At 36.9% G+C, this 12,241-nt stretch overlaps 1 protein-coding gene across 1 annotated transcript in view; it reads left to right on the top strand.

Annotated features, from left to right (window-relative positions):
- Positions 1–10,305, top strand: part of LOC127107789 (DNA polymerase epsilon catalytic subunit A) — a 32,373-nt gene extending 22,068 nt beyond the window's left edge. Inside the window, exons 39-49 of the mRNA XM_051045106.1 lie at positions 39–113; positions 796–855; positions 945–1,198; positions 1,275–1,323; positions 1,494–1,654; positions 1,931–1,997; positions 2,291–2,401; positions 2,542–2,712; positions 2,802–3,014; positions 8,810–8,916; positions 9,543–10,305. Of these exons, the coding sequence (XP_050901063.1) occupies positions 39–113; positions 796–855; positions 945–1,198; positions 1,275–1,323; positions 1,494–1,654; positions 1,931–1,997; positions 2,291–2,401; positions 2,542–2,712; positions 2,802–3,014; positions 8,810–8,916; positions 9,543–9,906 (1,632 nt within the window). The 3' untranslated portion in view covers positions 9,907–10,305. The remainder of the gene's footprint in view (positions 1–38; positions 114–795; positions 856–944; positions 1,199–1,274; positions 1,324–1,493; positions 1,655–1,930; positions 1,998–2,290; positions 2,402–2,541; positions 2,713–2,801; positions 3,015–8,809; positions 8,917–9,542) is intronic.
- Positions 10,306–12,241: the final 1,936 nt, after the last annotated feature.

Here is a 12,241-nt window from a genome sequence, read left to right as displayed (position 1 = left end):
AACCCCATTTTTGTCTTAAAGAGATGTTCATAATCCAGGTACTTTGGATATCTGATGATGGTTTTCCAGATTTGGGCGGCAACAATGGTGAAGAGAACTGTTTTTTAGATGAGGTCTGTTTTACGACCCAAGTTTTTGCTGGCCTTTTAATGTTTTCATGCAGAGCTTGATTGTTCTGCCTTATTAAGCAATTGTTATCGTTGTTCTTATTATTCTGGAAAAAAATGAGTTCTAGATACCTGATAGCTGCTGTACGTTTTTTTACCCATAACTCTGTTGAATGATGATACCTAAGAACATCTCCAATGGTGTAACCCACTGTGTTCTTGTCTCACCATTAAGTGGGTTCCACTATGCCATGTAACTTTTAAGAATTTTACTTATATTTATTCCAAAGTATAAGCAATTGCTGTGACTTAAGAACTCAATAAGTAACTCTGTTGGATTTGCTTTAATTGAATAAACACTCTAGATTTCTATTTATTCTTTTTTTTTTATGATGCGGAAACTGCTTTTTATAACATGACCACAGTTAAATTATATATTATTTTATTAAAAGCTACTGGTGCATGAGGTGACATTCACTCGTTCTAGTTACAATTTGATAATAAGATGATTATCCACTCTGTGACACAGTGATCATATGTTATTCAAAAGGTATGCAGATTGATAGTATATGTGGTTAAACTTTGCTACAAAATCAACTGTGAATAATTTCCCCTTATTTTTAGTTTGTGTGAGATGATTTAGCATGCCCATTACCTTGAAATTGACTGCCATGCTATTTGAAAATAGGTGCAACAACCTGTTTGTACGTTTCCTGGAGCTTATAGAAAAGTTACCGTAGAGCTAAAGGTTTGATAGTTTGAAATTTCTTTCACCAATTTAGTCATACTTTTATAACTCAATGGAGAGTTTTTTATTTATTATTTATTTATTTGCAGTTACACCACCTGGCCGTAGATGCCCTTTTAAAATGCAACCAAGTTAATGATATGGAAGGAGGTGCTTTGTTAGGATTTGATCATGAATTTGATTCTGAAGCATTTCCCAAGAATGGCTTTGATGAGTCTACTTCATGCGCACATGCCTTTCGAGTCCTAAAACATTTGATCCAGCGGTGTCTTGCAGATGCAGTCACATCTGGAAATGTTTATGCTGATGCAATATTGCAACATCTGTATAGATGGCTTTGCAGGTTTTTACCAACCTCAATTGTCTACCACCATCTTCTATTCTATTTATATATTTACTGCATTTCTTCCACATTGCAGCCCTCAATCAAAGCTTCATGATCCTGCTCTTCACCAGCTACTCCACAAGGTAAACAATTATTCGTTAAGACATATAGTATGATGCGCTGAGATGGTAGAGCGCTTTCTTACCTCTTCCTGATGGCCTGGATTACTTAACTTTATTGGGATTTATATTTTTGTTGTTAAACATCCTTATTAATTGTACTGCATGTCTTTTGATTGCATTCATATTTATAGGTCATGCAAAAGGTCTTCGCATTGTTATTGGCAGAGTTCCGCAAGTTGGGCGCAACCATCGTATTTGCGAACTTCTCCAAAATTATTATAGACACGGGAAAATATGATTTGTCTACAGCCAAAGCATACTGTGATAGTTTGTTAAAAACTATACAATCTAGGTCAGTCTTGCAGAAGCCATAAAAAAGTTACTCTTTTTCTTATTCTTTAATTTTTTCGTAAACTTTGGGATACTTTAACCTAAGGATAACATAAGTTGGAAATTTTGTCAACAGCTTCATTTAGGCATGGAAAATAAACATTTTTTAATTGAATAACGAAAGTTGTGGTGAAAAAATCGCAAGCTTGTTCTTTTTTCTTTCCACCAAATTCATATTTTTTTACTTTAAAAGTGATTCATCTTGCTCTATTAACTCTTTGTATTGCATATTTTGTAGAGACCTGTTCGAGTGGATTGAGCTTGAGCCTCTGCAGTTCTGGTGCTCATTACTATTCATGGACCAGGTTTAGTATAAAATATTTTATATTGCTCTCAGAAAATATTTTATATAATGTTAAGCATGTCATGAATATAATATTAAATGCCCTATGTTGGTGACCAAATTGATGAATGCATCTAATTCATTTGAACATCAATATTTTACCATATACTCCTAATAACATTTCATGTAGTTTCTTCAGGCTATTTGAAATGGATTAAGTTATGCAATCTTGCGATCATTTGAGTTTTCCATTATTCACTTCAAACTGGCATGCAATAATATATTTCTTAAACTATTGTTTTTTTTCGCTTGTAGTATAACTATGGTGGAATACCAGCAAAATCCGATGAAGCTATGAATGAAGAATCTCAAGTTGACATAATATCCAGTTGGAATATTGCTGAATACTTGCCGAAAAAAATCCAAGTGAGTTACCTAGTATGAATTTTAACTTGAATAAAGAACTAAATGCAATGGGAAGATCCACCCAATGGATTTAAAAGGTTATTCATTCAATACTGGCACTATTTTGCTTCATGTCTGCGTCTTTTTTTGGTTTTCTACAGGACCATTATGTTTTCATAGTTTCTCAATTCATGTATATTCCTTGGAACTATGCACGAAAACAATCGGCGATCAGGGCTTCCGCGCAGAATGGAGACTCCTGCACCCCATCAATTAATATTGGAGCTGCAGAGGTTTTCGAATCCGAAATAACTGAATATATTAAAGAGCAGGTATGACAATGGTAGCATAAGGAATTGAAGTGACATAGTTTTTATTTGAATTATTATTGAATTCTTACATTTTGAATTCTACTCAACAGATTAGCTCTTATTTCACTGACAAACTCCTTGGAGTTGTTGGTGATATTGTTCTTCATATGAAGGGGGTGGGTAGATCAGAAACCGACCAGAGTACATCAGCTGGCCTTCCACAGCTTATGGGTGATCAACCTAGGGGGGATGCAGCCTTGGAGTTTATCAAGCATGTCTGTGCTGTCCTTGCCCTCGACCAAAGTGTGCAGCATGATGTTTATGTAATACTTCTTTTCCCATTGTGATGGCGTTATTTAACAACTACTACTTTATGTGTGGAATACACCTCTAGCTCAAACTTAGATATGTTCTTAGGAAATTTAAATATCATATAATCTTCAAAAGTGTCTAAAAGTTTACACTGAAGGCCTAATTACAGACCCTAGTAAAGGCAAAAATCTAATTTCTATTCCTATTCTAAGCTAGAATAAGATAATCCAAAATTTGTATTGAATTAGGAGAGACTAAGAGACATTTAGGTTAAACCGTGTGTTTTAAAAGCACTACGGAGACTTTATTATATATAGAGAGATTACAACTAATTACATGATATAGTCGATGTGGGACTATTCTATATACAAATATTCTAACACTATGTATTTACAAATATCAACACTCCCCCTCAAGCTTGAGCATATAAGTCAAATGCACCAAGCTTGTTACATATATAATTAGTTCGGGGACTTCTCAGAGATTTTGTAAACACGTCTGCCAATTGATCATTAGAATTGACAAAGCTTGTGACGATGTCACCTGACTCGATCTTCTCTCTAACAAAATGACAGTCTATCTCAATATGTTTGGTCCTCTCATGGAAGACTGGATTTGAAGCAATGTGCAATGCAGCTTGATTATCACAAATAAGTGTCATTGGTCTTGCTTCTTCAATTTGAAGTTCCTTGAGCAACTGCTTTAACCAAATAAGTTCACATGTTGCCATTGCCATGGCCCTATACTCTGCCTCGGCGCTTGATCTTGCAACTACGTTTTGTTTCTTACTTTTCCAGGATATAAGGTTTCCTCCAACAAGTACACAATACCCAGAGGTGGATCGTCTATCAATGGGTGACCCTGCCCAATCAGCATCAGAGTATCCAATTATCTGAGTATGTCCTTTATCTTCATACACTAAACCTTTTCCTGGAGCATATTTGATGTATCTCATAATCCGGATAACAGCATCCATGTGTTCTTGACAAGGGGAATTTAAGAATTGACTTACCACACTAACCGCAAAAGAAATGTCTGGACGTGTGACTGTGAGATAATTCAACTTTCCAACCAATCTCCTATACCTTCCTGAGTCAGATAGAGGCTCCCCCTGATTGGGTAGTAGTTTGACACTTGGATCCATAGGAGTATCAGCTGGTTTGGCATTCAACAAACCTGTTTCTTCCAAAATATCCATAGCATATTTCCGCTGAGAAATCACCAAACCATCTTTGGATTGGGCTACCTCAATACCCAAGAAATAGCGGAGTTTACCAAGGTCTTTTGTCTGAAATTGATTCGAGAGATGTTGTTTTAACTGGAGTATACCCTGCTGATCACTACCGGTTATGACAATATCATCTACGTACACAAAAAGATAAATACACCCTTGGGCTGAGTGACGATAAAAAACAGAATGGTCAGCTTCACTACGGACCATACCAAACTGTTGTACTACAGCGCTGAATCTGCCGAACCAAGCTCTCGGAGATTGCTTAAGACCATAAAGAGACCTGTGTAACCTACACACCATATTCAATGACTCCCCCTGAGCAACAAATCCAGGTGATTGCTCCATATATACTTCCTCTTCAAGATCACCGTGTAAAAAGGCATTTTTGATGTCAAGTTGATGAAGAGGCCAATGCCGAATGGCTGCAATGGCTAGAAGAAGTCTAACAGATGCCATCTTGGCTACAGGCGAGAAGGTATCACTATAATCCAATCCAAAAATCTGAGTGTATCCTTTGGCTACCAAGCGAGCTTTAAATCGATCAATCTTACCATCTGGACCAACCTTCACTGTATAAAGCCAACGACAACCTACTAAAGATTTCCCAGGGGGTAGAGGAACCAGTTCCCAGGTACCACTGCTTTGAAGAGCACACATTTCATCAATCATTGCTTGCCTCCACTCAGGGTGAGATAATGCTTCACCTGTAGTTTTAGGAATAGAAACAGAAGACAAAGAAGACAAACAAGTATACTGCAAAGGGGAAAGACGATGATAACATAAATCAATATAATGTGGAGACGGATTTCGTGTTTGACGTATACCTTTTCGAAGGGCAATCGGAAGATCAGACTCAGGTTGCAGGATCGGATCCGGTGATGGCGGAGGCGTCGGAGGAGAGTCTGCAATGACCTCAGGGACAGGTATGACCTCAGGGACGGGGACGACAGACGTTGGACGACGACGCTGATATGTTTGAAGTGGTCGAGACGTAGGGGGGTCAGGAGCCATAGACTGGTGGGGGATAATGGTAGGCGGGACATTAATAACTGCCGGAAAAGGTGTGGAAGTACTTTCTTGAAGAGGTTCCGGAGATACTGGGTTGGACCCGAAATATGGAACAGACTCGAAGAAGGTAACATCGGCCGATATGAGGTATCGTTGTAGAGTATGAGAATAACAACGATAACCCTTTTGGGAACGATGATAACCAAGAAAGACACACTTTAGTGATCGAGCTGCTAGTTTATCAAGACCAGGGGAGAGATTGTGTACAAAACACGTTGACCCGAATACTCGAGGAGGAATTGGGTGGAGAGGAAAATTTGGAAACAGGATTGAATGAGGGATTTTATTATTAAGGACAGATGAGGGCATGCGATTTATGAGGTAACATGCTGTAAGCACCGCATCCCCCCAAAACGGAGAGGAACATTACCATGGATTAGTAGGGTCCGAGTGGTTTCTACAAGATGCCGATTTTTGCGTTCGGCTACCCCGTTTTGTTGGGGTGTATGAGGGCAAGATGTTTGGTGCAGAATACCATTGGATGACATAAAAGTTTGAAACTGTTGGGATAAATATTCACGTGCATTGTCACTTCTTAAGGTACGAATAGACAAACCAAATTGGGTTCTTATTTCTCGATAAAATTGTTCAAAAATAGAAAACAATTCAGATCTGTTCTTCATTAAAAATAACCATGTGCAACGTGAAAAATCATCGATAAAAGTTACAAAATATCTAGACTCAAAAGTCGACACGGTACGCGAGGGACCCCAAACATCGGAGTGAACTAAAGCAAAAGGGGACGCAGCCCGTTTATTGACTCGATCAGGAAAGTGACTACGAGTATGTTTCCCTAACTGACAAGACTCACAATGTAAAGTGGACAATTTAGATAGACTAGGCACCAACTTTTGTAGCTTGGGAAGACCTGGATGACCTAACTGTGCATGTATAATGAGTGGAGAATCTGTGGTGGAGCATGTGGTAGATGACATAGAGAAGTAGTAGAGGCCCTGAGACTCACATCCGACGCCAATCGTCTGTCCCGAACTCCGATCCTGCAAAGTAACATTACTATTAGTAAAGGTGATAGAACAATTTAGAGAACGAGTTAAACGACTGACTGACAGTAAATTAAATGGGCAATTAGGTACATATAGGACAGAAGTCACAGAGAGAGACGGTAAAATTTGAACAGTACCAATCCCTTGGGATCGGGTTTGAGAACCATTTGCGGAAGTTATACTCGGTAAGAAACCAGAGGTAGAGAGGGAAGAAAAAAGACCTTTATTACCGGTAACATGATCAGACGCACCAGAATCGAGGACCCAAGGACCAATAGGAGATGATTGAGAGAAGCAAACAGATGAATTACCAGTGTGTGCAACCGAAGCCGTGGAACCAGAGGTCTGATTATTCTGACACCACTTGAGAAAATCCTCGTAGCTTGGCGTAGGGCTCTGAAGAGAAGGTAAAGTTTGCATAGTATCTGGATTATCAATTTGAGCTGCATTTACCTGGCGTGGAGGTCTGCCATGTAACTTCCAGCAACGGTCGATAGTATGTCCAAGCCGGTTACAATGGTCACACTTGGGACGAGGTTTGGAGTTGGATGACCCTCCTCGAAGGCGATTCTGATTGTTGCCAAGAGATGCAAGGGCAGCAGTGTCACCTGGTGTTGGAGCAACAATAGATGGAGGGGAAACCGGACCAAATGCATGAGGTGTAGCCAAGCGCAACAGTTGTTCACTAACTGCATCGTAGTTAGGAACAATAGTACCTGATAAAATCTGATTACGAACGGACTCGAGTTCTGGTGGTAGTCCCTTAAGTGCCATGACCATGAAAAATTTACTTTGTTGTTCAGAATGAGCTGTTGCATCTTTTGCATAAGGCATGAGAGTTTCGAAACTCGCTTTCAAGGCATCAAGCTTACTCAGATAGGCTTGCATATCCATATTTTGCAACTTCAGTGTGTCGAGTTTGAGGATGACGCTGTATAGACAATGAACGTCGTTGGAGAAGACTTTCTTAGCCTTTTCCCAAACCTCATTGCAAGTGGAGAAGGCTTGATACTGCGCTTGGAGGTTGGGTGCGATGGAAAACCATAACACAGTACAGAGAGAGGCATCCGTTTTCTTCCATTTAGCGAGTTTTGCGTCGGCAACATCAACCAATTTTGTGGTTAGGTGATCTTCATATCCCTGACCATGAAACCACATATCGACAGCACGAGCCCATACGTTGTAGTTGGCTGATCCGGTTAGTTTTTCACATGGGATAAGCGGAACTTTAGTAAACGAGATGGCATCAACATCTCCCATGGCTTAAAGAAACACAATCAGGGTTGTAGGGTGGTTTTACCTGAGAATTTTGAGAAGTTAGAGGCAAAACCGGAGAAGTTAGAAGCAAAACCGGAGAAGTTAGAGGCAAACCGGAATGATGACACGATTTGAGAAGAAAAAAAATTATCACCGGAAGACAGTGGGTCAACCGGGTAAAGCACGGCAAAAAGTTGTCTCTTAGTAGGCTCTAGATACCATATTGAATTAGGAGAGACTAAGAGACATTTAGGTTAAACCGTGTGTTTTAAAAGCACTACGGAGACTTTATTATATATAGAGAGATTACAACTAATTACATGATATAGTCGATGTAGGACTATTCTATATACAAATATTCTAACACTATGTATTTACAAATATCAACAATTTGAATAAAATCCTAAATACTAAATAATAATAAAACTTTCCCGAATTGAAAACTCTATTTACTGATAAAACCCTAAATAAAATTATAAAGTAGATATTGCAATCTACACCATTATTGTTCATGTATTATATATACTTTTAGCTCTTCTGCATAGTGTGTTATGTTGGGATATTTATATGTCTAGAAATCTATAATGTATTTGTTTGTAATATGCGTGTACTTTTATTGCATAGATTCATCTTAACTGAAATCTGTATCGAAGAGATTATTCTATTTGAGTTATTGATAGTTGTTTGATTCTTGTTTTGGAATTTGACAAGGCTTAACCAAGTAAATTTTCATATTTTTAGAATTCTGCATGCTCTTTGATGAATTTTCACATGCTACCTGTTTCCTTATGACACCTTTTGTGGGGTTATTAGAACTTAAGACCGACAATATAATATATTGGCTAGATGCATTATTAATGATACAACCCTGATTGGAAAAGTAACTGATATATTTTGGCTTTACAATGCCTCATGTTTATATTAAATTTATTTCAATGTTGTGATAGATAATACTTGGGTATTACAAAAAAGTACTGCACACAGTTTTTTTCATACTTAACATTAGCACATAGAAGAGATTTCACCCCATATAATTTTTTTAAGAGATTAAGACATGTTGATTGGAATATCAATAAGAAAGCTGAATCTGAGCAATGTTTGGTTCCTAACCCCCAGCTCAACAAAGTAATAACATAAGTAGGAGTGATGTAGCTACCTATGCATTGCCTTATATTTTCATTGGCTGTTTATCTTCTATATGGTGAACCAAGTGATAGTTCTGATTGTGTATTTCACTTGGCAGGTCATGAGGAAAAATTTGTTAAAATTTGTTCGTGTCAGGGAGTTTGCTCCAGAAGCAGAGTTTCATGATCCTAGTCATTCCTTCATATTACCCAATGTCATCTGCAGGTAAAAAATTATAGGTTTTGATTATCAAATGAATAATAAAGAATACATCAGCTTTTGTTTAAAATTTTCAGAACATCAATAGCATCAGCAGTTTATGTATGTTTTTCATTCATTAAATATAAATGATTTCGAGTTTGATTAAAACTACCTCTAACTTGTCAGAGGTTCGATTGAATGGTCTTATCAATTGATTACTAAACTAATAGTATTTTTTACTGGAAATCATTATCTGTTTCTTATTAGTTTATCAATTGATTACCAAACTAATATCAACCTTGAATGTTTTGAACTATTTGGGGCCTAGATTTGTAAATTGTGTGAATTTGTTTGCATAAGAAAAGGTTACAGGTTAAATAATCGATTTGGAATTAACTAAAGGTGAAGGCATTTTCCAATTGCACCCTCCCACAACTCATTGCAATTTGTTTATGGTCTCATTGGGCAGTTGTATCTTTGAGTTGGAATTTATAATTTTGTCTAGTAATGGCTGGTCATTAACTTTGATAATTGTATCGTTAGACATTAATTTTGTGCCTTTGTATATGTTTGACACAACAAAGTAATTCATGGTCCATAAAATAACCCTTCCATAATCACATACACTGTTTTTTTTGTTTCCGGGTCAGCTATTGTAATGACTGCAGAGATTTGGACTTGTGCCGTGATCCAACTTTATTGACCGAAGAGTGGCACTGTGCCGTACCCCAGTGTGGCCAGCCTTATGACCGTGAGGAGATGGAGAAGGCTCTTCTTCTGATTGCACGACAAAGGGAGCGGCAATACCACGAGCAAGATCTGGTGTGTATCAGGTGCAACGAGGTGAAAGCTGCACATTTGGCTGAGCAATGCAGATGTGCAGGCTCATATAAATGCAAAGAAGATGCTGTGGAATTTCGCAAAAAGATGCGGGTTATCTTCAACATAGCTTCTCGTCAGAAATTCCAACTTCTTGAAGAATGTACCGCCTGGATGTTACAACTTAAAATTTAAGGAATCCCTGCAAGATTGAGACTAAACACATGCAGATTGCAGAGTAATACTCAGACAGGTGATCCCTGCAACTTGCTCATAGTCGACCACAATGAGTGCTATGGCCTGGTTTGGAAAAAAGCGATGAAACCCGTTTGTTGTCAACAATACCACATTATTCAACCATCTACGGTGTGCTCGACTATTGCAAGCAATTCTTTTATTCTATGTGTATATATAAAATATTATTTTGACCAAGTGAGTTAGGTTTATGTCCCTCATGTTTTGTATATTTTTTCCTTTCATCAATATATTCTGACATTTATTGATATAAACAGAATTACAGTACACTTACACCAAATGATAGAGTTGGTCTCTCTCTAATCACTCAATAACTTCAAAATATCTATTTCCCCCTTCTTTTTCCCTATTTATTCTAAAAATATAATCAGACATAACTGACATAATTAGTTATTAATATAATAAAACTGATAAGTAGCTGACAATTAATTCAAATAAGAGGCCTAACAGTGTTGCAGTTGATTTTCTTTGTATGTTTTTTCATTTCATCAATTTATCTATGTGTTGTAGTTTAGCGATAGAGGTCAGGGTGTTCACATAAGTAGGACTGAATGTGCATCAACACTACAATCTTTTTTCTTTAATTAAGATAATTGACTGTAGTATTTAACTTGCCAATCCCCATTAGGTATGGCATCCTTCCACTTTGAGCAAATATACTTTTATACCAATGGAAATTTTTTGGAAATTTTGTAATTTACAGTATGTCAGTGGAAATTTGTAAATTTGAAATTTTAGATAAAAACATATTAGAAATTTCTAAATTTTCGATTGAGAACTGGAATTTCTGTATTTTTTAGTAAAATGTCATAAAATTCTGGAATACATGAAAATTTGAAATTCTCAGTATGAGCCTAGAATTTCAAAACCATACAATTTTGATATTTTTGACACAATGTCCTGCACGAATGGTTCGATAAAAAATTCACCATATATTAATAGATATATTTTTCACAGAAGCGATGCTACATAAATGCTACATATAAGATTACAAAATAAATTAGTATGATTTTTTAACTTCATCTTTTCAGTGCCTATCTTTCCTAATGGGTCTGAAGTGAGGCAGGTGTTAGATGGCATCATGACAGAGGCACGAAGGATATTGATGTATCAGAGACAACGTCGGAGGACGAGGAGATTGATGGCCGAGGAGGCAGAGATGATGTAGTTTGACATACACAATAATGCATTAGTATATAATAGTATTACTATGAATTGTATTCTATTTTGACATCATGCTACTTTATTGTTGTTCTCAACTTTTTTGCTATTTATTGGTCTTTTATTTGTATATGACATTTTTGGACCATCTGGATTTTATGTACGTCATTATTTGTATATCGTTTCTATGGTTTATATCGAGTCACATAACGCCAATGAATCTTCATATGAATACACATAAACAAGAAATAACTTATGATCCGTTATGCGTTGATACTTTACGGAGATGTATCTCCGACATTATTACGGAGATACATCTCTGAAATATTCCAACATTCAATCAAGATTGAGTGCGTCCGAAGATGCATCTCTAAAATCTGGGGGCATTTTAGAATTTTCACATGGTGGATGAGAAACATATAGGGTGAATTAAGAAATTCCCAAATAATCAGCGGATGACATAATACGTTTGAGTTAACCCCACTTTCTAATAAGAGTACTTTTACAAATATGTTTTTACCACCATTAGATGACATCTCTCTAACATGAATATATTATTGTATAGAAGCTCTTACTTATTAAAAATACCAGTAGAATATTATTAATATTAGGAGTTTTCTAAGGATGATTGGGTTGTTATCTAACTCGAATTCAACCATAATATCAAGCTGAATCAATTTTATAAACTCGAATCTGTCGGGGCTATTCGGGGTCAACACGAGGGAACATTATTTTGGAACTTTCCTTTATGATCAATACTCATTGTCAGAGACACACCACATACTTACCCAAAATCTTAAGGTGATATGCGTGTGGATTCTCTCACTTATAAATGCTTAAGTCTCCATATTTCTAAGTTCTAACCAATGTGAGACTTTTCTACACTACTGACACTTGTTATTCTCAACACTCTCCCTCAAATGTGAGTATATCTACAATGCAAGTGATACAATAAGGATGCCGGTCCCACAGAGAGTGGAAAATAACTTAGTTTAATTGTGCAAGGAACTATGTTTTATAAATATGCGTGAGCAAGATAAAAATAATTTATGGTTGCCCAAGTCAGTTTAATATACAATAAAGGTTAAAACAATGTTAAGAAAGTAAGTAATCC

The sequence above is a fragment of the Lathyrus oleraceus genome, chromosome 7, assembly GCF_024323335.1.
Source record: "Lathyrus oleraceus cultivar Zhongwan6 chromosome 7, CAAS_Psat_ZW6_1.0, whole genome shotgun sequence".
Lineage (NCBI taxonomy): Eukaryota > Viridiplantae > Streptophyta > Magnoliopsida > Fabales > Fabaceae > Lathyrus > Lathyrus oleraceus.
Note: the sequence above shows the minus strand (reverse complement) of the source record. Positions and strands in the feature narration are given on the sequence as shown.